The following is a 26,736-nucleotide window of genomic DNA, read 5'->3' as shown; positions in this document are numbered from 1 at the left end:
CTTTGGTCTGCTAGTGGAGACATTTTTAAAAAATATATTTTATTGATTTTTCACAGGAAAGAAGAGGGATAGAGAGTCAAACATCCATCAGCTGCCTCCTGCACATCCCCACCTGGGGAGGTGCCCGCAACCAAGTTACGTCCCCTTGACTGGAATCGAACCTGGGGCCCTTCAGTCCGCAGGCCGACGCTCTATCCACTGAGCCAAACTGGCCAGAGCTAGTGACTACTTTTGAGTAGGTTCTGTTTCTTTCTTACTTTTTTTTTTATCTTTTCATGAACTCCGTCCTGTCCAGCGCCATTGAAGTTCTTCCGGGAACTGGGGTTGTGCCGCCCCCTCGCTTCCTAAGCTCCTGGGGGCAGTGGCCCCACCGGCACCGGGGAGTCCGTACCCCCTCCCTGTTCTGGGGTCCTGGCGACCCACCCCAGTCCGGAGACACCCTCCCGAGGCCCCATCGCGTCCTGAGGCGCCTCAGGCCTTGTTTTTGTCGTCGCTGCTTGATCTGGGCTGGCCTGTGACCTGAAGGTGAGTGTGGCTTCAGGCCCAGCACTGCGGCTGTGTGTGTTTGTGTGTGAATAAGCAATAATTTTCCTGTCAATGAACAGAGTTTAGGCAGCCGCCATTTGGCCTACAGGAAGTGGCAGGCGCCATCTTGGCTCATGTGATTGGCAGCTCCCCTGGGGGCTGTGGCAAAGGTCAACCCCTTCCTTTAAATTAGGCAATTGCCATAGATTAGGAGCCTACGTTCCAAGTGTGAGAAACAGATTACATGTGTTGTATGTTGTAAATCAGAAGACGTCTCTGGAGTCCTGTCCATGTCACCAGCACTAGCGGGCCCACAGGACGGGCAAGTGCACTCTTACTTCACAAGTCTAGGTAACCCCCGACCAACAGCCTGGGGAGGGCGAGGGCGAGGGCGCAGGTGATGATGTGACGTTTACTGAGAGCCCAGCCGACAAGCATGGCTACCAGTTCTGCATCTCAGTGTTCAGTGTGCACACAAACCCCTGTGCTCCAGCCGCACTGGGAGCGCCCCCGGGCTCCCCGCTCGGCAGCGGGCCCTGTGACCGGCACCGCTAGCCCGTTCCCCGGCGGAGGCGGAGGCCGGCCTTCAGGGATGGCCTCAGGCCTGGCCCAGCGCACAGGGCTTTTCCTCAGAAGGGCCGCAAGTCTCACTCCAAATTTGGAAAACAAAGAGCTGAAACACGGGTAACCAGGGAAGTCTTCCACCTTATTGGCCCTAGGATTTGAGGTTTCCTGTGGGCCCACTAGTGCTGGTGACATGGACAGGACTCCAGAGGCGTCTCCTGCTCCTGCTCTTCCCTCTCCCCCTCGACCCCCAGCGCGCGTGGGAAGGCCGCCGCCGCCTCAGACCCAGGGAACAGAATTTCTGCCGGCAAATCCCTGCGAAGCTCAGGGCCCGCCCCCAGCCCCTTCCACAGCCGGGTTCCTCAGGCTTCCTTCCTCCTCGTAACTGCGCATGCCTGGTCCCTTAGGCCACGCCCCATAGCTCACCTCCGTTCTGGCCTCGCTCCTATCCGGGCTTTTCCTCCAACCAGCGGCGGCCGGCCATTCCCAGGCCCCGCCCCCTGGGCCGTACGCTCCGCCCTCGGGACGCCCCCCTGTGCAGCCCAGCGCCATTTTGTCTGCAGCCTGAAGCTGGGCGATGAGGGCGGCAGAGGGAGGAAAGGCCTCGCTGCGGGGCCCGACTTGCCGTCTCCCTAGTGTCACCTGCGCTCAGTCACCATCCCGCCTGCGTCCGTCGAGCTGGGTTTGCTGGTCCCAACGTGCCTTCCAGCCCCTCAGCCGGCTCTCCAGGACCCGGGCGCCTCCCTTGGTGTTTTAAATGGCGGCCAGGCTGCTCCCTACCCTGGCTCTTTTGCTTTTGGTCCGCTAGTGGAGACATTTTTTAAAAATATATTTTATTGATTTTTCACAGGAAAGAAGAGGGATAGAGAGTCAAACATCCATCAGCTGCCTCCTGCACACCCCCACCTGGGGAGGTGCCCGCAACCAAGTTACGTCCCCTTGACTGGAATCGAACCTGGGGCCCTTCAGTCCGCAGGCTGACGCTCTATCCACTGAGCCAAACCGGCCAGAGCTAGTGACTACTTTTGAGTAGGTTCTGTTTCTTTCTTACTTTTTTTTTTTTTACCTTTTCATGAACTCCGTCCTGTCCAGCGCCATTGAAGTTCTTCCGGGAGCTGGGTTTGTGCCGCCCCCTCGCTTCCTAAGCTCCTGGGGGCAGTGGCCCCACCGGCACCGGAGAGTCCATACCCTCTCCCTGTTCTGGGGTCCTGGCGACCCACCCCAGTCCGGAGACACCCTCCCGAGGCCCCATCGCGTCCTGAGGCGCCTCAGGCCTTGTTTTTGTCGTCGCTGCTTGATCTGGGCTGGCCTGTGACCTGAAGGTGAGTGTGGGTTCAGGCCCAGCACTGCGGCTGTGTGTGTGTGTGTGTGTGTGTGTAAATAAGCAATAATTTTCCTGTCAATGAACAGAGTTTAGGCAGCCGCCATTTGGCCTACAGGAAGTGGCAGACGCCATCTTGGCTCATGTGACTTGCAGCTCCCCTGGGGGCTGTGGCAAAGGTCCACCCCTTCCTTTAAATTAGGTAATTGCCATAGATTAGGAGCCTACGTTCCAAGTGTGAGGAACAGATCACATGTGTTGTATGTTGTAAATCAGAAGACGCCTTTATCAGTCCTGTCCATGTCACCAGCACTCCGGGCCCAGAGGAAACCTCAAATCCTAGGGCCAATAAGGTGGAAGTCTTCCCTGGTTACCCGTGTTTCAGCTCTTTGTTTTCCAAATTTGGAGTGAGACTTGCGGCCCTTCTGAGGAAAAGCCCTGTGCGCTGGGCCAGGCCTGAGGCCATCCCTGAAGGCCGGCCTCCGCCTCCGCCGGGGAACGGGCTAGCGGTGCCGGTCACAGGGCCCGTAGCCGAGCGGGGGACCCGGGGGCTCCCAGTGCGGCTGGAGCACAGGGGTTTGTGTGCACACTGAACACTGAGATGCAAAACTGGTAGCCATGCTTGTCGGCTGGGCTCTCAGTAAACGTCACATCATCACCTGCGCCCTCCCCAGGCTGTTGGCCGGGTTGGTCTCGGGGTTTAATGTGATGTTAAGGTGAGGCCAGCATCGGCCCGAACTTCTTTGTGAGGACGGAGCACAGCCCTTGGCTCAGGGCGGTAACAGGTTGCTCTGCCGGATTTGCAGGGGCAGGATCGCAGCCCACGTGCTGGCGCTGGAGCTCGAGGTGTGGCCCCTGCGGGAGGGGTGCCCCCCCCCCCCCCCCCCAGGACAGGCAAGAGGAGGCTCCTGCCTGGTCTCCCCGTAGGAGCTCACTGTGCCTGGCTCTCCTGTGACAGTCAGGAGCGGTGGCCCTTTCAGCACTCCAGGTCCCTGGGACTGTGATGGAAGCGGGGAAGGGCAGTGCGGACGCCTTCGGGGCACTTTCTCAAGATGCAGACTGGACTCCTTAGAAAACCACCCCGAGCAGGAGCAGGACCACAAGGCAGTGTGTCCTCTGGGGTGAGCTGTGGGGCTCCCACCCCGGGATCACCGTGCTGTTCTTTGCCAGTCCTAGAAAATTCTACCACTGGGGGGGCGGGGGGGCGGGGAGCCAAGCCTTTATTCCTAACACCTGGGGCCGCCGGTCGGTTAGCTTCTGCGCGGCCCGGGTCCAGCCCGCTAGGGTTTCTCGGGCAGAGGGGGGAGGGCCAGGGCGGGAGAGCTGCTGGGCGCCGTCTGGTGGCCGCCCAAGGGCAGTCCGGGAGGCTTGTTGGCCGTCAAGGGCACGGGAAACACCTGGGTACGAGCTCCTCTGCTCCTCACGGCCGCTGGCCAGGCGGACACCTGTCCCGGACTGGGAGGGGGAATCGGGCCACACCCGCGCTTGACCCACAGCAGGTAAAAGGTTCTGTTCAGGGTCCCAGGCTGTGTGCGCTTTTCCTCCTACAATTGGTGGATTTAGGATCTGCACGCGTTTACTTGTTTACGCCGATAGCCCTGTAAACAAATCTGTTGTTGACTTTTTTCATTAAAGAAATAGTCTTTATTGCTGAAAGTATTACATATCCCCCTTTTCCCCCCTCCAGCCCATCCTCCGCCCCAGTCCTTCAGCCCCCTACTGTCTGTGCCCATGGGTTAGGCACATATGCATACAAGGTCTTTGATTGCCTCCCACCCCCTTCCCCCTCCGGAGTTCCATGCTTCCTTGTCTCTGGGTCCACTCCGTTCACCAGTGTATTTTGTTCCTTATTTTCCTCACGTGAGTGAGGTCACAGCCAGCTCTTTGGGTGTTGCTCTCATCGCAGAGCTTCTCTCCATGCTGTCCCTCCTGATGAGACATGAAGGATTCCCACTATGAACTAATGACCTGCAAGCAGTGAAAAGGTTCCCTCTGACAGACCCACATGGGGGTGTTGGTACCAAGATTCCCACTGGAGGTGGGGTCTGGCCTGGGTTATCAGTGAAGAGGAACAGCTCATATTTAGGTCCCATCCTTTGTTGTTGTTAACACTCACCTGAGGATATTTTTCCATTGATTTTTAGAGAGCGTGGAAGGGTTAGTTGCATCTCTCGTGCACCCCTACCAGGGCCAGGGATCGAGTCTGCAACTGAGGTACATGCCCTTGACCAGAACTGAACCTGGGACTCTTCAGTCCATGGGTGATGCTCTATGCACTGAGCCAAACCGGCTAGGGCTAGGTCCTATCGTGATGTGGCATTAAAAATTTCATGAAATCACACAATTGTCATGTGGCCCAGAACTACAAGTTCTGAAAAAGAGAGTATAGCCTTCTTGATTGCTTCAAAGAATGATTTACGATTTCAGAGATCGGCTGCCTTCTGCACACCCCTACTGGGAATGGAGCCTGCAACCCAGGCATATTCCCTTGACTGGAATCAAACCCAGGACCCTCCAGTCCATAGCCCAGTGCTCTATCCACTGCGCCAAACCAGCCTCCATTCCTTTTTTTTGATTCAGTAATGCTGGAAAGAGGAATTAAGGATCCAGGAATTAAAAGGGGCAATCAGGAAATAGTGTTTGGGGAAATAATTTCCTACAACCTTCTATAATGATCTCTGTTCTCTATTGAACAAAGTACTGGATTGAAAATTATACCCCATAAAAGTCATGTTCCCATCCTTTTTTAAAATAGGTCTCAATGTCGCTAATTGAACCTGCTGACATTTTTGGAGCAAAGAGACCTGGGATGTGAAGGGACAGGAGACATCTACCCAGGTACGTGGGAATGAATGCAGCAGGTGGTGCAGGTTACAGGTCCATAAGTCAAGGAGGAAGCTAGACCTTGAAATGTGGTTTGGGAAGCTCTGCCTGAATGGGAAAGATTTTGAGAAACCCAGGTTAATTTCTCTCATCCCAGAGAGATCCTTCCTGCTCCACTCTGATCTCGCTCCTCTATCTTCTAAGGGTTCTCCTCTGCTGCTATGATCTCCCTGGCATTTCTGATGAGTCATAGATCTCCCCGTGGCTGGTGAGGGTCTGCATGATTTGGAATGGTCTTGGTAGGATGTTCCTTCCATGAAAGCAATATTTATTGAGCATCTACTATGTGCTGCCAGCTGTGTGCGGCTGCACTGTGTCCTGGGCATTGTGCTGGGAACTCCACACATGATGTGGGTAGTCTTCAGGATGCCCAGGAAATTGATTACTACGTGGCCCCCAATTCACATGAGAATTGAGGTGCTGGGCTTCTTTCCTGAAAGCATTGATTCTTTGTTTCTTCTTTCATTATCACAAATCATAAAAATAATGTCGGCCCTAGCTGGTTGGCTCAAGTGGATTGAGCATTGGCCTGCAGACTGAAGGGTCCTGGGTTCAATTCCAGCCTCGCAGTGGTTCTCAACCTTCCTAATGCCGCGACCCTTTAATACAGTTCATGTTGTGGTGACCCCCCAAACATAATTATTTTCGTTGCTACTTCATAACTGTAATTTGCTACTGTTATGAATCGAAATGTAAATATCTGTGTTTTCCGATGGTCTTAGGCGGACAACAGGGGGTAGAGCCTAAGACCATCGGAAAACACAGATATTTACATTTTGATTCATTAACGGTAGCAAAATTAGTTATGAAGTAGCAACGAAAATAACTTTATGTTTGGGGGTCAGCACAACATGAGGAACTGCATTAAAGGGTCGTGGCATTAGGAAGGTTGAGAACCACTGCTGTAGGGCATGTACCTCGGTCGCAGGCTCAATCCCCGGCCCTGGTCAGGGCATGTACGAGAGGTAACCAATCAATGTATCTTTTTCACATTGACGTTTCTCTCTTCCCTTCCACTCTTTCTAAAAATAAAGGAAAAAAAAACCAATGGGAAAATATCTTTGGGTGAGGATTATCAACAAAAATAATGTTAGATGTGATGGCAACCAAATATAGAGGAAATTAAGAGACAAAGAGAAGGGGTAGATTAGTGGATCTTGGGGAATTTTGATGGGTTCATTTGTATGTATTCATTTCGTTAATTCTTAGTGTGTGAAGGCAGTGAACTACCAGGAATAAAAGGGTGTTGTGTGTTGCCCTGAAAGCATAGATTTTAAACAGAAAGTCACGAAAAATTCCTTAATCTTTTTTTAAAATATATTTTATTGATTTCTTACAGAGAGGAAGGGAGAGGGATAGAGAGCTAGAAACATCGATGACAAACATCGACCAGCTGCCTCCTGCACACCCCCTACTGGGGATGTGCCTGAAACCAAGGTACATGCCCTTGACCGGAATCAAACCTGGGACCTTGCAGTCGACAGGCCGACGCTCTATCCACTGAGCCAAACTGGTTTCGGCCCAAGTTCTTTATCTGAGTCTTGAGTCTGATCATCAGGAAGTTGAGAATGTCAGCTCAGGACACACGGGTAAAGGAACCCCCAGTCACTGTTCTGAGAAGGGAGGATCAGCAAATGGGGCCACAACAGGGCCATTTCTTGGTATAAGAGCCCTTTTCTACAGAAACGGAACTGACTGCACTGTTTGGGTTTCCAGCCCATTTAGGCAGAGGGACCAAATTCTGGGGCTTCTGAGCTCTGTGTCCTCCATGTTAGGGCTGAAGTTTAAACCAGAATCGGGGTATCAGTGGGGCCTGGAGGACGGACTGATGGCGCCTGATAGGTCTGTATTAGTGATTCTGGGCGGCCAGTCCCTCACCTTCCAGTCTGCTCTGTCGTCTGCATTCCTGAAAGTGCTGGATGTGCATTCCTGAAGGTGTGGGCAGAACAAGGCAGAATGGGAGAGGGTGTGAAAAACCCAGCCAGACTGTGTTCTGGGGTCCCTGGCTTCTGGTCTCAGCTGTTTATCTGTTAGAGGTGAGTCAATGCCTGTTGCAGGCCCCACACTGAGGACCGAGCAGGCAACCCGAGCGTGTACCCTGACCGGTAATCAAAGTGACTTCCTAGTTCATAGGTTGACGCTCAACCACGGAGCCACACCGGGTGGGTAGTCTCCATAATTACTTGACTTTTTAAATTCGTTTTTAATTGTTTTATTTCACCATTCCTATATAAGTTTGCCCTGGCTGGTGTGACTCAGGAGTGTCTGTCTGGGCACCACTAAAGGTGGCAGGTTCAATTCTCAGTCAAGGACACCTACCTCTGGTACAGGTTAGCTCCTGTCGGTGTGCATGTGGTAGGCAACCAATAGATAGGTCTCTCCCATCTCACATCAATATTTCTCTCTCTCTCTCTCCCTTTCACTCTCTAGAAATCAATGGAGAAAATATCCTTGGGTGAGGATTAATAGCAACAACCAAAAAGTTTTATTTCTGGGACTTTCCAAATTGAAATGTTAGCATAGAATATAGGATTCTACACTTGTTATTCCTCTTCACTGAATTAACTGGGGTGACATTATTTAGTAAAATTACATAGGTTTTAGGTGTATAATATTGTGTTCACTACTTACCTGATTTCATCACTGTCATTTTATAGTTCTAGCCACTGAGCCAATGTACATCTTTAAGAGTTCTCTGGCCCTAACCAGTTTGGCTCAGTTGATAGAGGGTCGACCTGTGGACTGAAAGGTCCCAGGTTCGATTCTGGTCAAGGGCATGTACCTTGGTTGCGGGCACATCCCCAGTAGGGGGTGTGTAGGAGACAGCTGATTGATGTTTCTCTCTCATCGATGTTTCTAACTCTCTATCCCTCTATCTTCTGCTCTGTAAAAAAATCAATAAAATATATATATTTTAAAAAGTTCTCTGAAACAACTATATAAAATGCTTGTCTTAAGCAGGCCAACAAAATAATAAAACCTTTTTAAAAAAATATATTTTATTGATTTTTTTACAGAGAGGAAGGGAGAGGGATAGATAGCCAGAAACATTGATGAGAGAGAAACATCAATCAGCTGCCTCTTGCACACCTCCTACTGGGAATGTGCCAGCAAGCAAGGTACATGCCCTTGACCGGAATCGAACCTGGGACCTTTCAGTCCGCAGGCCGACGCTCTATCCACTGAGCCAAACTGGTTAGGGCAAAATATAAAAACTATTACTAATAACATTTCTTCTGTCTGTTTGATGGCCTTGCAAGAGATCACATCAGATCTCATACAACAGAGAAAGAAAACTGGACAAAATGGAATGCCCCTAAGACTAGGGACAATGTCCGCCTTATCTGTTTTTTCCAGTGACCCCATGAAAATCAACTTATGTCTTTTTTAAAAATATATTTTATTGATTTTTCACAGAGAGGAAGGGAGAGAGATAGTTAGAAACATTGATGAGAGAGAAACATCGATCAGCTGCCTCCTGCACACCCCCTATTGGAGATGTGCCTGCAACCAAGGTACGTGCCCTTGATCGGAATCGAACCTGGGATCCTCGAGTCTGCAGGCTGACGCTCTATCCACTGAGCCAAACCGGTTTCGGCATCAACTTATGTATTATTTTCATTGCTGCACCACCTCAGTGTTCCTCAGCAGAGTACCAAAAAATGAAACAACCGAGCTGAGATTTTATTTGTGTGGATGTTCCTGGTCTGATACTTCAGCCTGTAACGGGATAAATCATGTCACTGGCCCAGGTAATGCGTCTGCCATAAAACATCAGATGTATTTAGAGCCCTGGTCAAGGACACTTACCTGGGTTGCAGGTTGATCCCCAGGCTCCTTTGGGCGGCAACCATTCAATGTGTCTCACATCCATGTTTCTCTCTAAAAAACCCCAAACATATACATATATATATATTTCTGACGAACATTCTGTCATACTTAGTGAATTATGATGGCTGTATAAAAACCCTCCCAATGTTAGGAAAACTCTAGACTCTGGAACAAGAAAATATTTCTCAGTGGAAGAACAATGAATGCCTGATCAAGGGATTCTCAAACTGATCACCTTTAGAAATTCTATCTTGATTTTAAATCAATGATTTTTTTTAATTTGGACTCATTGTTTAATTGAATAGTACATTTATAAGTGTTAAAAATTGTGGCACAGTATATAGCACTTTTAAAATTTTCCAAATTTCCTTTCAGAGACTATAAGCTTAAAAAATTGTTTAGGTCTTTGCGTTCAAACTCACATTGTTCTCCCCCTCTTCCTCCCTCTCAGGCATGCATCTCCTAAATCCTAGAGGACCCACAAGACTTCCCAGCAGGGGAGCAACAGGCAGCCACAGCTCATCCCAGGCTAACCTGGTGAACCAGTCCGGAAGGCCCTTTGCTGACTTCTCAGAGCCAAAGCTGCCCAGCCTAGGCCTCTCCTGTTGCTGTTATCCCAAGCCCTCCCTTGTTTCCCTGTCCCAGCTTCCATGTCAGTTCGGTGACTGACGATAATACAATTTAAAAAATTCTTTTATTACTAAATTTTAAATAATTTGGAGATTAAAGGATGTACCTAAGTATTACTTGTTACCAAAAAAAATTAATGAATATTATTAATACACGGTGTACACAAAAATGGTTATCCTGTGCAGGTTTCACAGACGTTATAACTTGTTTTGTCAACTTTCTGGCAATATCTCGTCCAAATCGTGCCACATTATTTTCGTAGCATTTTTTACACTATCTTCAAACTTTAGACACTTCCAGTTTTTTGTTGCAGTTTGTGAACAGATATTTGAGGTATATTTACAGTACTGCTACTTGAAATTTCTTCATCCCGACAATTTGTTAGATGGACAGCTAATTTCTTCCGAAATTCTGTGATACTCGTATTCTTCTTGCTAATATTTTTAAATAAAATACAAGCATTGAGAACAGCAGTATTTAGTAGGAGCTCAAAGGCTAGCTTTTTATGCCATTTCATGGGTTTTAGTAACGGATTATTATAGGCACTCATTTGATCAGATATATCAACTGCTGTTTTTCCTACATTGGAATCCACTACAATTTTTGGTTTCAAGTAGTGGCCTGATCTATTTTCTGACGTATGTTTTGTTGAAAGATGTCCCGCTTATCTTTCCATTTTAAAATTTTCCCCCGTTTTAATTTCTTTGACGTTACTTCATGAGGATTTCCTCATCAATTTGAATGTAATATTCCTACTAAATGAGTATTATTATCAAGTAATTTATATGCTAAATGTAAACTTGTGTACCAGCTGTCTGTGTACAACGTACGTCCCTAATTGAATACATCTCTACAAAGAGACATTACATTAGTTGGTGTCGTATTTTCTTTTTCTAAACTTTTCTCTGCATACACGAAAAACATACATGTGCCCAGATCCACAGCACAACTTAAATAATACCATATTTGTGGCATTTTTGTTTTAAATATTGCCTAAATATTATGGGGCCATGAAATGGTATCAAAGATTCATCTATACATATAGCTTCAAACGGATCATAAGATTTTTTTGAAATTTATTTCCATGTTATCTATTAGTTGTTATATTTTGCATAAACGATTGGAAACATCTATCTCCCTATTGTCTAAAAAATGCAGTATTTGTATAGTATTTCAAATCTATTGACTTTTTTGGGGAATGTTTGCATATATGCAGGATCATGGGCCCACTATAAATGTAAAGATGGTAGTCGAACTAGTTCCATCCATAGAATCAACCCAAAAAATCTTTTCATAACAACTCATTAGGCACAAACAGTTCGTAAGAATTCTCTACTGTTGCACATGACTTTACATTCAAGTCTTCAATCCTAAAGCCAGACGGATAGGTGAAAGGCATAATCCTTGGTGATTACCTCTCGGATCATGCCCTTCTTCAAAATCCTCATCCTCGCCTTGACCGGTTTGGCTCAGTGGATAGAGCGTCGGCCTGTGGGTTGCAAGGTCCCAGGTTCGATTCCGGTCAAGGGCATGTACCTTGATTGCGGGCACATCCCCAGTAGGGGGCGTGCAGGAGGAGGCAACTGATCGATGTTTCTCTCTCATAGATCTATCTAACTCTATCCCTCTCCCTTCCTCTCTGTAAAAAAATCAATAAAATACATTTAAAAATAAAATAAAATTTTAAAAAATCCTCATCCTCAGATGAGGAAAGAATGACTCTATGAAGTTTTTTAAGAAAACTAACTCCACTTGAATCGCTTTCATATTCTTCTACTGAAATTGTCACTGTATTGGATAAAGAAAAAAATTTTAATGAACATTCTCTCAAAAAAATTTTACTAAAAGAAACACATTGTTGCCTTGGCTGGTTTGGCTCAGTGGATTGAGCATCGGCCTGCAGACTGAAGGATCCCGGGTTCGATTCTGGTCAAAGGCACAGGCCTGGGTTGTGGGTTTGATCCCCAATAGGGGACGTGCAGGAGGCAGCCGATCAATGATTCTCTCGCATCACTGATGTTCTTCTCTCTCCCTCTCCCTTCCTGTCTGAAACCAATAAAAATATAAAAAAGACAACACATTTTCTACAAACCCAACTGCTGTAAAGTGATGGTTTTCCAGATGTTTTATATCTTTGATCTCTTTTGAAAAAAAAAAAAAGAAATTGAGTAATTGAACCAGTTTGGTCATCATAACATCCTTTCTGCCCTTCACAGTCCTATTAACATTCCCACTCTCTCATGAGGTGTACACTCTCAAAATCACACCTTCCGTATCTTACCAGTAGCACTTTCTGGAATGATTCTTTTATGGTTGGCTTTAGAGATGAGTCTTGGGAGTCTTCAGGAGACATAATTGAAAGATACCAAATGAATTAGCCCACACTACACAAAGGTGAATATACTTTAAATTCTAACGTACAAAATTAATACTGACTATAGGACTTCAGCAACATGGCAGAATAGGAAGCAACAAAACTTTGCTCCTCAATGGAGAAGTGAACTTCGTGAGTTACTCATTCAACAGTATTTTATGAAGCGTAATTAAACCACAGCAGTCCCAGGAAAGCGAGACAATCAATTCAAAGAAGAAAGATAAGATGCTTGTATTTGCCTCCAATAAATGCAAATTCTCCCTGACACACCATGGAAACACTGTGAGAAAACTCCTAGTTTGAAGATGGTATCTTCAAAGCAAGTTCATAAAGCCTGGCATGGTGGCTGTTTCTTCTCCCAACTCTAAACAAAGACCACAAAGCATATAAATAAACAAGAAAACATGGCATATAAATAAGCCAGGAAAATATAATCTCCCCAAATTTGCTTTGAAATACTGGTAATAGAGATCTAAGAGGACCAAGATAGCGGCATAGGTAAACGTGGGTACTGGATGCCTCCCACAACCACATCAAAAGTACAACCAAAAGACAACAATCATTCAGAACCACCTGAAAGCTGGCTGGCTGGGCGCCCTAAAACTAGAGAAGTAAGCACACTGAGACTGGTAGGGGCGCCGGAGGCGCAGAAAGGGATGGCTTGACACCCACCTATGCTGTTTTTTATTGGGAGGGAGACTGTCCCTGCCGAGGCTGCCGGTGAAGAGCAAGCAGGTCCCAGCCCCACCGCAGGGTCTCAGAGCTGGGAAGAGAAGTCCCCTAATTTTGGGCTGTAAAAACCATCAGAGATTGAGGCTGCTGGGAACCCAGGTGTCCCCTTAAAGGGCCAGTGCACAAACTTACTCGGAATCCACCCCTATATGAGAAAATATGGGGCACTGAAGTGTCTGGCATTGGGGCAGGAATTTGGGGGCGGCTTTCTCCCAGATAGGTGTGCTCACAAGGATTATTATTCCTGTGCTGGGGCCTACCCTATTACAAGGCTGACTGGCAGCCATGTCTGAGTCCCCATCAACCTGGTTCAAATTGTTTTCTCCACCTGGGTGATCCCCTGAGACGCTGCCGCATACAATATGCAACCCCTCCCAAGCTGTTTGCAGTAGCTCTTCCTGCACAGCTCTCCCACCATAGTCGCAGCTGGTCCTCACAGCCAACTGGCCCGGAGGCCAATTCCTCCCAGTGATGCCAACAGCAATCAAGGCTCAACTACCAGACTGTGCACACCGCCCACACAGGGGCACACCTAGAGGGCCCAGCCCAGGTGACTGGGGAGGCTGAGCCACCAGGCCCTACAGGACACCTACTATATTAGGCCACTCTACCAACTCCAGGAGACATAGCAGCTTTATCTAATACATAGAAACTAAAACAGGGAAGCAGCCAAAATGTGGGAGACAAACATGTCACAAATGAAACAAATGGAAGAAAACAAACTACTGGATAAGGTTATAAGGTTACTCCAGGATCTTCATGAGAGCTTCAAGGGAATTAGTGGGACTTTCAAAGATCTTACTGAGAATGTCAAAAACATCAAAAAGGACCAGTCAGAAATTAAGCATATACTAACTTAAATAAAGAATAATTTATAGGGATTCAACAGTAGAGGGTTCCGAGAATCAAATCAATGATTTGAAATATGGGGAAGGAAAAAAAATCCAATCAGAAGAACAAAAAGAAAAAATAATCCAAAAATATTAAGATAGTTTAAGAAGCCTCTGGGACAACTTCAACCACCTGTGTATTCCCTCTGCCCTCCTCCTCGTATTTTATTAAAAGTCAACTTAAAAACGACACCAATATTAAATAATAGATATATTAATTACCTACCAAGAATTCAAAGTATATTGTTATAATTTTACGATGTCTTAAGTTACACTGATGGTAACCACGATATCTATAGAAAACACACACACACAAAAAGATTGCAAAAAAGAAATCAGATCATGTTATTATCCTCTCCGCCCCCAAACCTAAGAAACACAATGGAACAAAATAAGAGGAAAGGTAAGACAAAAAAAGCTTCAAAATGTAGAGAAAATAATTCTGAAATGGTTGTAGTAGTCCATCCATTTCAGTAATTATTTTAAGTGTAAACAGCTGAAACTTCCACAAGGAAGAAAAACGTCTCAATTGATTCAAGGGTACGGCTGGCCATACTAATACTAGACAAATACACAGTATGGTTTAAAAAGTGTCACAACAGCCTGGCCAGTGTGGGTCAGTGACTGAGCTCTGACTTGTGAACCAGGGGGTCACCGGATTGATTCCCAGTTGGGAGCACATGCCTGAGTTGTAGCCTTGATGTTTTTCTCTCTCATCGATATTTCTAACTCTCTACCCTTCTCCTTTCCTCTCTAACGCCAATCCTATATAAAAAAAGAGTAATATGCAAATTGACCACACCTCTGCTACACCCTTAAGCCACACCCACCAGCCAATCAGGAGAAAATATGCAAATAAACCCAACCAAGATGCTGCAGCCACAGAGAGCAGGATGGAGACTTGGGTTTCCCTGGCAATGGAGGAAGCTAAGCTTTCTGCCAGCCCTTGCTGGTCTAGGCCTCCACTCAAGGCTACAAAGTTTCAATGATAGAAGATAAATAAATCCAAATAGAAATGGTGGCAGCCACGGAGCTGGAGAGAGCAGGAGGCTAGGGTTGCCGCCGGCGATGGAGAAAGCCAAGCTTCTGAAGCCGTGGCCTGCCTTGGCCTCCGCTCCAGGCAAACAAAGTTTCAATTATAGGAGATACATAAATCCCAACAGAAATGGCTGCTGCCACAGAACAAGCAGGAGGCTTTGCTCCGCTCCAGGCTACAAAGTTTCAATTGTAGAATATAAATAAATCCCAGATATCAGGGCCTCTGCTTGGGTCACCAGGGGGCATGGCGGCCTGCAAACCACCACAGGCCCCTCGCCCAGGCTGCCCCACGCCCCAAGGGAACTCCAACCCTGATCCGAGACATCCTTCAGGGCAAACCAGCTGGCCCCGACCCATGCACCAGGCCTCTATCCTATCTAATAAAAGAGTGATATGCAGATTGACCATCACTCCAACACACAAGATGGCTGCTCCCATGTGGTCAAAGATCCTGCCCCCATGTGGACACAAGATGACCAGCAGGGGAGGGCAGTTGGGAGGGACCAGGCCTACAAGGGAGGGCAGTTGTGGGCGATCAGGCCAGTAGGGGAGGGTAATTGGGAGGGGCAAGACCTGCAAGGGAGGGCAGTTGGGGGCAATCAAGCCTGCAGGGAAGGGCAGTTAGGGGGGGACCCAGGCCTGCAGGGGAGAGCAGTTGGGGAGGACCAGGCCTTCAGGGGAGGGCAGTTAGGGGTGACTAGGCTTGCAGGGGAGGGCAGTTAGGGGCAAACAGGCTGGCAGGGGAGCAGTTAGGCATCAATCAGGCTGGCAGGGTAGTGGTTAGGGGGTGATCAGGCTGGCAGGCAGAAGTGGTTAGGGGCAATCAGAGAGGCAGGCAGGCGAGCAGTTGGGAGCCAGCAGTCCTGGATTGTGAGAGGGATGTCCGACTGCCTGTTTAGGCCCGATCCCACCAGGATCAGGCCTAAACGGGGAGTCAGACATCCCTTGAGGGGTCCCAGATTGGAGAGGGTGCAGGCTGGGCTGAGGGACACTCCCCTCCCCCCGTGCACGAATTTCATGCACCGGGCCTCTAGTAAAAACATTATTTTTTAAAGAAGTGTTATAACACAAAAAGGATATTATATGATAAAAGTGTGAATTCAACAGGAGGCTATAACCATTATAAACATGGATGCACAATCTCAGGGCTCCCAAATGCAGGAAGAACACACAAAAGAACAGGGATGAGCAAAGAAGAAGAGAGATGCTACAAATAGAGCCATCATGGCCCTTAGAAGAGGAGACAAGGCACTGGGCACACACTTGCATCCCCTAAGAGCAAAAAGTTAGAAGCAATACTCCTGCCTGAGTGGTCACTGCAGGTGAAACCAGAGATGGGAGCAGAAATGGTACCCAGATGTGTGGCAGCTGTGGTCTAGCAGCCAGCATTACCAAGCAGAAAACAAAAGTCCTGACATTGAACCCCTCCCCTCACAATCCTACAGCTCCCCAAGGACCCTGCACACGCTGCAGCAGGGGCAGCGTGCAGATAACAGTTTACACTACACTCTCAGCCACTCCGAGGACCAGTGGAGCAATACTATTTCTCCCCGACCGGCAGGTGCACACCGTGGCTAAATCCAGTGACGGTGCAGAGGTAAAGAGGTGTAACAGCTGAGGTCTGCCAGCTGCCATCACGGGAAAAACAAGACCATAAATGCAGAACCAGCCTCTCCCTGACACAACCCATGACAATAGAACCCAACAGAGTCGCCTGGGACACCTCAGGGAGAACAGCACTAATGGCAGCATCTAGTGGCAGGAGGCAGCACTGGGATCTTGCGGGGCCACAACATTCCCCCTTGAAGATGCTACCATTAGACACGGGTGACCTGGAAACAGCGGGCATTCCCACCCCCCTAGGGAATACAGGGCGTTTTCCACAGCCAAGGCAACAGCATCCAACGGAAGTCTCAGCAGTGCAAGCAGGAGAAAATAAAACATGTGCCTCAGTGCTACCCATTGGAAAACAAGAGATCTCTGCATTCAGCCTGCTCAATACTGAAGTGTCAAATACTTGTTTTTAGTCCCCACCCGAGGATCTGCTTATTGATTTTAGGGAAAGAGAGAGAAACATCGATGTGAGAAAAAACAATGATCAGTTGTCTCTCTTAGATGCCCCAACCAGGGATCACACCCAAACCTACATATATGCCTTGACCAGGAATCAAAGCAGCAACTTTTCAGTGTCTGAGATGGTGCTCCAACCAGTTCAGCCACCTGATCAGGGTTCAAATATTTTTTTTAAGAGCATTATTTCATTTCCACAAACGCCCAAACAGAGAAATGACCCATCAAAGACCATAGAATAATGACGGTAATGAAATAGCTCAGGAAGAAAATGGAAAAACTGCAGCAAATAAACTTGACATAAAAATATGTGATTTAGCCCGACCATTGTGGCTCATTGGTTGACCTCACAGGAGGTCAAGGTTTGATTACCTGTCAGGGCACATGCCCAGGTTGCGGGTTCGATCCCCACTAGGGGACATGCAGGAGGCAGCCAATCGATGATTCTGATCATCATTAATGTTTTTTTCTCCCTCTCCCTTTCTCTCTGAAATCAATAAAAATATATTTTAAAATATTATCAAGTCAGCTCTGACCCATGTGCTCAATGGTTAGAGAGTTGGCCCGAGAGTCTTGGGTTCAATTCTCCATCAAGAGCACAATGCCTGAGTTGCAGGTTCTTGATCCCCAGACTGGTGCAAGAGGCAACCAATTAATGTGTCTCTCTCACATTGAGGTTTCTCTCTCTCTCTCTCCTTTCCTCTCCTCCCTCCTTTCTTTTATTCTATCTAAAAACCAATGGAAAAATATCCTCAGGGTGAGAATTAACACACACACACACATTACAAGGGCAATTTGGCAGAAATCAAAACACCAAAAACTAGAACACTGTTTATGCCTGGTGATCCCCAAAGCTGATGGCAGCCATGCACCCGCTCTCTGAAGAGTGTAGGGTTGCTATTAACCACATGGCATCTTACGAGCTGCACATCAGTGATGCTCATTTATCTATGGCCTGTTATTACATTGAAGGCCTTGGAGAACCTTGTTTTGCTGCATTATTTGAAGACCAAGCTGAGGTGAAGAGGGAACACGGAAAGCAATTCTTGAGATACCTAAGAGGATGTGGGAGTAATATCTGCCTTCCGATGACTAAGAGGCCTGAGATAGGTAACTGGGGAAATGAACTGGCACACAAGATCTAGAGTCTGCCCCGGAATTGGAGAACAAGTAAGCAAGCCCCTGCCAGACCTGAAGACCATAGCTTCTGCCAACAACGAATATGATGTCTTATACTTCATGGGAAAGTTCCTGGATGAACTGAAGAGTGACACAAAGTACCTGCAACACTAGCTAGTATATCATACGCAGTTAGAAAATCAGGCCCAGGAGGAGGAAGCCCCATTGAAAAAGCCTGCTGAAGTGTTAGGTAAACAGAACAAACAACTGAAGGCAGCAAAGCAAGTCGTCCCATTGTAGTAGATCTCAAAATCAGCTACTTAAGAATCTTAATCTCCATTTGACAGAAGACTGCCTTCCTTCACTGGTGTGTGTACAAATAAATCTGTTTTTGCATTAAAAAACAAAACTAGAATTCATATGAAAGCAAGAAAAGGGATCCAGGAGAGGCCAAACGTTCTTCAAATAGAACGTTAGAGGCTTCACCTTTTTAGACTGAAAAGCTTATTAACACAGATACTTAAAGCAATGGAACATAAGAAACTGCCTGAAATAAACCCAAACTGCATCAAACATAAAGACTTCTCTGTCTCAAAGAACCTAATCCACAGGGTAATAACGTAACCTCCAAAAAATGGATGTGATAAAAATGATCTAAAGAATCTCCCACTGTCAGACATTTCTGTTGATTTCCTATTGTAAAATCGATAATGGCATGAAACACCCCGCGTCAATGATGTCTGTTGTCAACTTTCCTTTCCATTCCCAATGGTGAAGGTTTTGAGGTCAGTGATTCACTCGCTTAGCTTCAAATGTATTATCAACACAGAAATATTTTCGCTTATTGGTCTCTTCACCGGAACTTACCAAATATGTGTGCATATTATGTGACTTCTATGCGCATATTCTTTTAAAAAAATGTTTTTTTAATTGATTTTTTAGAGAGAGAAACATCATCCCGCACGCCCCCTACCGGGAACCAAGCCCAGACCCAAGCATGTGACCTCTTGGTTCCTGGGTCAATGCTCAACTGCAGAGCAACACCAGCTGAGCTATCGGCATGTTCCTTTATCCTGGTTGATTAAAAAAACTCATGTCACTGGATCATGGTGAGATGGAATTTAAGATTAAGAGGGACTGAGGGAAGGCCCAGGTTGAGTGTGAACAAACAAATGTCAGACGGGACAATTCCGTCAGAGAATATCAGCAAGTCAAAGGGCATTTCAGGAAGGACGGACACAACCAACTGAGAACATGACTTTACCTGAGAAACAGCCACTGCTGAACCCTTTCTTCCTCCTCCTCTTCTGGGCTTCTGCCTCAGGCAACAAGAGTGCTCAGCAGTGAATAATGAGAGATGAAAGTATGCGGTTTATCAACATACCCTCTTTCCTGTGCCACAACCAAACAGTGTTGTGGATCGAACACGAGTCAAGACCACTGGAGTCCAAACCAAATTAAAATTTAGGGAGCCTTTAATTGCTGGCCGGCGACTGTTCTCTCTCCACGCAAGGAAGTCAGAGAGCAGCCCTGACTCTTTGTGTAAGACCACTTTTAAGCACATTAACCACATCCTCTTTTTGCAGAGTAAGCAACCCAAGACAAAACAGTTTCCCCAACATGTGATAGCTTAATCAATAAAGAAATTAAAAAAAACACCACAAAACAGTTTTTCCCAAATAATGTCAGGGCCTTGCTACTGACGACCATGTTATTTACAGGGTTATCCTGTTCTTCAGAAAGCTGACAGTGTTCTATCTTGCAAGGCTATTTTGGGAGGTGCAACTGGGAAGGGGCCATGAGACCGTATCTCAAGGCCTGGCCTGGTGTAAGCACTGACAACACTGGGGCATAGTCCACGGCCTCTCCTCTCCCGAGTGTCAAAAATTCCCACGCTCCAACAACAGGATCGATCTCACCACGTGGAAGAGACGGCGTCTGCCACTTACCGCCACGGGAGGGATTCGGGCCATAAACAGCCGTCAGAGACCAGTGAGTTTCCCGCCCTTTTCTTCACATCTTACTCCCGCGCGCGCGCACACACCCCAGCGGTAGGAACCTTTGCAGAGCGGACACTCCCCTTCAGGTGTCAGGCGACAGACACCAGGGGGGAAGCTGAGAAGCCGAGACACGGCTGGAGGAGGACCCCGGGGCTGGGGCAGAGAGGGTGTCTCAGGCCAGCGGTGGGGTCGTCCGAATCCTAGGACCCAGCGGGGGACGCGGCGATTATGGGAGAAGACGCTCCCAAGGCCTGGAGGGAGCGGGGCCACCTCGCGGAGCCTTCAATGGCCCCTGGGGGGGAGGGGGGGCAGCAAGGTCGCTAAAGGACAAAAAGGGAAACGCTTAGAAAGACGGTTCCACACAGACCGACCGCTGAGGGCAGGGAGCAGCCTAGGAGCCATTTTAAACCCCAAGGGGAAGTGCCCGGCTGAGGAGGACGCCTACATGGACACGGAGGGCGGGGCCGCCTGCGGGAAGCGGACGGTTCTGAGACGCAGAACGAGAAAGACGAACTCACGCTCCGCAGTGCGACCTTGGCCGCCTCTCCCACCTTCCGAGCTCCTACAAGATGGCGGTGGAGGGGAAGGGACGTCCCGGGGGCCGGGCTCGCGCGAGGGGCGGGGCTTCGGAGAGGCCGCGCTTGCGCAGCTACCACCTGCAGGTGAAAAAAAATGTGTGAAGGGGCGTGGCCTGCGTGGAGTTCGGTTAGAGGCCTAGTGAGGAGCTACGCATGCGCAAGCCCGGGAGCCGGCCAAAGGAAACCCGCGCGGAGGCGGGACCGCTCCTCAGTGAGACTTCCGCTGAGTTTGCAGCTAAAGGAAAAACCCCACCCGGCGGGGGCGTGGCCTGAGGGGAGCTTTAGGGCAGGGCCAAGAGGCTGGGCATGCGCAGTAGCCGCAACGAACCCAACCTGAACCTGCGTGGGAAGCCGGCTGGGAAGGGTCTGAGCTTCCCAAGTTCCTTTTCCGGGTAAAGAAATGCTCCTCGGAGGAGCTGCTGTCGCCTGTCCTCGGCCGCCGCCCGCTACGGTCCGTTCGCGCCGGTCGTGTCGGCCACGTCCCGCGCGGTGGCGGGCGCCTCGTGGGCCTCCATGTCCCTGCTCTGTTCGTTACTCCCACACAGATGGCCCAGCGCCCGACTTCCCCGATGGCGGCCGCGCTGACGTTCTAGATAGTACAGCCTCCCCAGGAGAGACGCGAGGCCAGGAAGGGCTTCTCCTGTTCCGGTAACTGCAACCAGCGGTGGCCGCCGCGTACATCGCCAGGAATATCGTCTGTCTCCAGCATGAGCGCCTCTGCCGACGTGCTGGCCAGGTCCAACATGGACGTTAAGTTACCGTCCTCCCGGAAGGCGAGAGCAGGGCCTTCAGGCCGAGAGGCAAACCGCTGACGGTGCGCCACGGAACCCAGGAGGAAGTGGACCGGGAAGCCGCCGAGGACACGTCCCTCCTGAGGGCTCCGCAGCACTATCCAGAACGAGAGCAGAAACCGGAATGCGTCATCCTGATAGGCTTCTCTATTTACTTTTATTGATTTCAGGGAGGGAGGAATAGAAACAGTGAAGAGAATCGTTGGTTAGCTGCCTCCCGCAAGCCCCACACGGGGGATCCTGGGGCTCTGGCAGCAACCTGGGCACGTGCCCTGACCAGAAATCTAACCATGACCTCCTGGTTCACAGGTCCACACTCAAACCACGGAGCCATGCCAGCCGGACCATCCTGATGGTGTTTTTTTTTTTTTTTTTTTGGGGGGGGGGGCATGCGTCTTGGCTGTGTGCCCATTGCCAATGCAGGAAATTTTGGTGTTTATTACTGCCTTTGCCACGAGTCCCATTATGACCATTCTGGTAAGACCCAGGAGGCCTGTGCCCCTGAATCCTGAGGCTCCCTACTCAGTTCACTAATGAGGAAGTAATGGTTGTTGGCTATTTTTTTTATATTTTTATTGATTTCAGAGAGGGAGGAATAGAAACATCAGTGATGAGTGAGAATCACACATTAGCTGCCTCCTGCAAGCCCCACACTGGGGATCCTGGGCGGACTTGAGTCTTTGGCTCTTTAGGTCCTTGAGTATGCTCAGAAAATGTACTTTTTTAATGTTAATGTGTGCATACGTATCGGTTTTATTTTCCTATCCATTCAGCTACCCTGTGTCTTCTTGTTGAAGCATTATTCCATTAATATTTTGATTATTGAGAGGTATATAGATTTTGACATTTTTAAATTAATACATTCATAGTAAGGAACTTTAGCTTCCCATTGACATCAATGGACAGCTCTTCCAAAAGGAAAAAGTGGTCTTAAATGACACATTAGATAAGATGGATTGGATATGATTACACCAGAGATTTTCAACTGTAATATCACACAGGCAAACTGGTGTGCTGCAAGAAATTTTAGAACAAGCAACTTCTGACTATTTAGTAAGTAGCACAGACTACATTAGCCATACAATATCTAGTAATATATTTGACAACAGGCAACACAGTTAACAGCTCTGTGATGTGCATGAATCAACATAATACATTTGTTTTGGCAAACTGGCAATATCTGTATATTTTTAAAAATATATATAATTTAATTGATTTTTTACAGAGAGGAAGGGAGAGGGATAGAGAGTTAGAAACATCAATGAGAGAGAAACATCGATCAGCTGCCTCCTGCACACCCCCCTACTGGGGATGTGCCCGCAACCAAGGTACATGCCCTTGACCGGAATCGAACCTGGGACCTTTCAGTCTGCAGAACGATGCTCTATCCACTGAGCCAAACTGGTTTCAGCGGCAATATATATATATATCTTGATGGACCCTTGAATTTCAGTAGTTCGTTCATATGAGCCATGAGATAAACAATGTTGAAATCTCTGACTTAGAGCTTTTAACCTCACAACACAAGAATATGCATTCTGGATAAAATAAAGACTAGTATACCCTCTAACCCAGGGGACAATGTCTGCTTTATTTTCCTAATGACGATGTGAAAAAAAATCTTACGTATATTTTACATCAATACACCACCTCCATATTCCTCACTACAGTACCAAAAAATGGAATTAAAGTCTAGCTGATATCAAATTACTATGAATGATCCAGATCCAATAGTTTGTCCAGAACAGAACAAAACAAAATCATAAAGTCCCTGGTCCAGATAATGAGACCTAGAGACAAAGTATCAGGAGATTCTTACACGTATGAATGCTCCATGGGAATGTCAGGAAGTAGAGTAGGAGAGTATCCAATATCTAGTTTCTTTCATCATTGTGTGATCCTAAGGGTTGGCCCATGCAAAGTATCTGATATTACCAGCTTGTACACATTTACAACAGTCCACTGGAGAAGGAATGAATGTGGGGCTTTCATTTCACTCGCTGCTTACCTGCTGTCCCTGGAACTTATAGTGTGTGTTTGGAAAACACTGCAGGGACAACTAATGCCTATAAACATACCTGTGATCATGCTGTCAATATACAAAACATTTGATGCAAAATAATAATATTCTTCAACCGCAAATCTGCCATGGTCTCCGGGGTTCCTCTAGGAAGAATGACCAACATTCAGCTACATTCAAGTAATTGAGAATAAAATCAGTTTTACGCCAGTTGATTCTAACCCAAGGAAAAAGTTAATGAGAACTTCTTAAGGATATCAATGACAATCAGGACAAGAAAAATCATTCCAGTTATAAAGTACACACAATCCAATTTATTATATTAAAAAAATTAATATTCAAAACTTTAGAATCCAGCATAAAAATAGAACAGTGGGCTTCCTATTTCATGAATATAAAGTTTTATACACACACACACACACACACACACACACCAAATTCTGATGTCAGTTACAGCATTAGTAAAATTCCAAACTACTGAACAGAAGCTAGAGGGGCCTGAAGGGCTGATGTGGGGGAGGAAGAGGTTTAGATGCCATTGTTATAACACAGAGAGGAAAAAAGATGGGGATATAGAAACATCAATGATGAGAGGGAATAACTGATTGGCTGGCTCCTACACAACCCACAGCTGGAATTGAGTCCCCAACTGGTACCTGTGCCCTGACCAGGAATTGCACCTTGGCCTCCTGGTTCATACATCCAAACTAAACCATTGAGGCAAGCCAGCCAGGCTTTCTAGCATTTTCTACAGTGTAAGGCTTTCCTCCACTATAAGTCTGTGATAGCCAGTAAATTTTGAGCTATAGGTACAGGATCTTGCACATGCTCTACATTTGAAAGGTTCCTCCTTCACTATGAAGTCTCTCATGTACAGTAATACATGAATGGCTTTTAAAGGCTTCACAACATTTTTCACATTCACAAGGCTTATTCGCAGACAGAATTCTGTGTTCAGCAAGTTCTCACTGCTGGTCAAGGACTTATGAGGCTCCTCATATCTGTAATACTTCTCTCAAGTATGAACTCTCCTGTACAATAAGGCAGGAACACTGATTAAAGACTTAGTTACAGTTTTTACATTTATAAGGCTCCTCTCCAGTATGATCTCTCTGCTGTGCTGTAAGGTTTGAGGAGCTGCCAATGGATATGCCACATTCTCTTCATTCATGTGGCTTCTCTCCAGGATGAACTTTCTTATGCTTAGTAAGTTGTGAGGACCATCTGAAGAATTTGCCACATTCTCTACATTTATAAGGCTTCTCTCCAGTATGGACTCTCTGATGTAGATTATGGGACGAGGAACTTCTAAAGGCTTTGCCACATTCTCTACATTTATAAGGTTTCTCTCCAGTATGAACTCTCTGATGTATATTAAGTCGTTCGGACTCATTGAAGGCTTTGCCACATTCTCTACATTTATAAGGCTTCTCCCCATTATGCACTCTCTGATGATAAGTAAGGTGTGAGGACCGGATAAAGGCTTTGCCACATTCTCTACATTTATAAGCCTTATCTCCAGTATGAATTTTATGATGGCGATTAAGTTTTGAGGACTCACTGAAGGTTTTGCCACATTCCCTACATTTATAAGGCTTCTCTCCAGTATGAACCCTCTGATGAATATAAACGGAGTACGAACATCTAAAAGCTTTGCCACATTCCCTACATTTATAAGGCTTCTCTCCAGTATGAACTCTCTGATGACGATTAAGGGAGAAGGACTGGCTAAAGACTTTGCTACATTCTCTACACTTATAAGGCTTCTCTCCAGAATGAACTCTGTGATGTCGATTAAGTTTTGCAGAATTACTGAACGCTTTGCCACATTCTCTACATTTATAAGGCTTTTCTCCAGTATGAACACTCTGATGATTTTGAAGGTTGGAGGAATCGATAAAGGCTTTGCCACATTCTACACATTTATAAGGCTTCTGTCCAGTATGAACTCTCTGATGGATAGTAAGGTTTGAGGGCCAGCTAAAGACTTTGCCACATTCTCTACATTTATAAGGCTTCTCTCCAGTATGAACTCTCTGATGCTTAGTAAGGTCTGAGGAGTTGCGACAGGCTTTGCCACAATCTCTACATTTATAAGGCTTCTCTCGTGTGTGAACTCTCTGATGATAAGTAAAGTGTGAGAACTGTCTAAAAGCTTTGCCACATTCATTACATTCATAAGGTTTCTCTCCAGTGTGAATTCTCAGGTGAATACTAAGAGTAGAGCGCCGGGTAAAGGCTTTGCCACATTCTCTACATTTATAAGGCTTCTCTCCAGTATGAATGATCTGATGCGTAGTAAGGTATGAGGAACGTCTAAAGGATTTGCCACATTCTCTACATTTATAAGGCTTCTCTCCAGTATGAACTGTCTGATGAATACTAAGGGTTGAGGGCCGACTAAAGGCTTTGTCACATTCTGAACATTTATAAGACTTTTGTCCCGTATGATTTCTATGATGTTGAGTGTGTCTTGAGGACTCACTCAAGCCTTTTCCATTTTCTCCGAGTTTGTAAAATTTTGCAATAGTATGAATTCTTCCCTTATGTACAATAAGAGATGAATGACATTTAAAGGCTTTGCCACATGCTTTACATTTGTAAGGCTTCTCTCCAGGTTGAATTCTCTGATTTACAGTGCAACCTGAAGACCAAATAGATGTTTTACCAGAATCTACACATGTGTAAAGTTTTTCTCTATTATGGATTTTTTTCTGTCTATTTCGATTGAATATTTGAATGAAGGCCCTCCCACACGGATCCCATTTGTAAGCCTCCTCCCCAGTATGCATATTCTCTTGTTCATTGTAATTTGTAGACTGCTGAAAAGACTGGACACATTTACTTCCTTTGTGTGTCTTCTCCACAATAGGAATAACCTGATGTATGTTGTGATTGGACATTTGGTCAATGACTTTTCCACTTTTATAATGGTCCTCTGCAAGCTCACTTGTCCCTTGATTAAGATGTGACTCTTTCTTAAGGTTTTTCCAGTGTTCAATGCATTGATAACTGTTCTCTCCATTATGTGTACTCTGGTGATAATGAGATAGAAAGACGTTTAGTGACAGTTATAATTTCATTAAACATGTACACTTGTTCCATAAGAACCATTTTGTGATACTCATTAAACCAAGATGGTGGTATGAAAAAAGCTTTCCTAATTTATTAAAATTAAAGACAAAAAATAAATACAAAATATTGTCAGAGGAAGAATGAATGAATCCTTGATTAAAAGATTACCAACTTTCCCTAGCTGGTTTAGCTCAGTGGATACAGTATCAGCTTGTGGACCGAAGGATCCTGGGTTCGATTTCAGTCAAGGGCAGAAGCTTGGATTGTGGGCTCGATCCCCAGTAAGGGTTGTGCA

At 46.7% G+C, this 26,736-nt stretch overlaps 2 protein-coding genes and 1 long non-coding RNA gene across 3 annotated transcripts in view; 1 reads left to right on the top strand and 2 right to left on the bottom strand.

Moving 5' to 3' along the window:
- Positions 1-357: 357 nt before the first annotated feature.
- LOC114229565 (uncharacterized) lies at positions 358-5,249 on the top strand. Its single transcript, XR_008554931.1, has 3 exons — positions 358-525; positions 2,182-2,411; positions 5,166-5,249. It is a non-coding gene; the product is annotated as an uncharacterized LOC114229565 (long non-coding RNA).
- Positions 5,250-8,769: 3,520 nt separating this feature from the next.
- LOC114229566 (zinc finger protein 440-like) overlaps positions 8,770-26,736 on the bottom strand; it is a 31,265-nt gene continuing 13,298 nt past the window's right edge. Inside the window, exons 5-8 of the mRNA XM_054710569.1 lie at positions 23,425-23,512; positions 20,496-20,633; positions 12,036-12,094; positions 8,770-9,013 (exon numbers count right to left, since the gene is read on the bottom strand). Coding sequence (XP_054566544.1) covers positions 8,978-9,013; positions 12,036-12,094; positions 20,496-20,633; positions 23,425-23,512 — 321 coding nt within the window. The 3' untranslated portion in view covers positions 8,770-8,977. The remainder of the gene's footprint in view (positions 9,014-12,035; positions 12,095-20,495; positions 20,634-23,424; positions 23,513-26,736) is intronic.
- LOC129147750 (zinc finger protein 420-like) lies at positions 23,726-26,269 on the bottom strand. The gene has a single exon (XM_054711050.1). The coding sequence runs from the start codon at positions 26,267-26,269 to the stop codon at positions 24,530-24,532; it is 1,740 nt and encodes a 579-aa protein (XP_054567025.1). The 3' UTR covers positions 23,726-24,529.

The sequence above is a fragment of the Eptesicus fuscus genome, chromosome 21, assembly GCF_027574615.1.
Source record: "Eptesicus fuscus isolate TK198812 chromosome 21, DD_ASM_mEF_20220401, whole genome shotgun sequence".
Lineage (NCBI taxonomy): Eukaryota > Metazoa > Chordata > Mammalia > Chiroptera > Vespertilionidae > Eptesicus > Eptesicus fuscus.
This window is presented reverse-complemented; position numbering and strand designations above follow the sequence as displayed.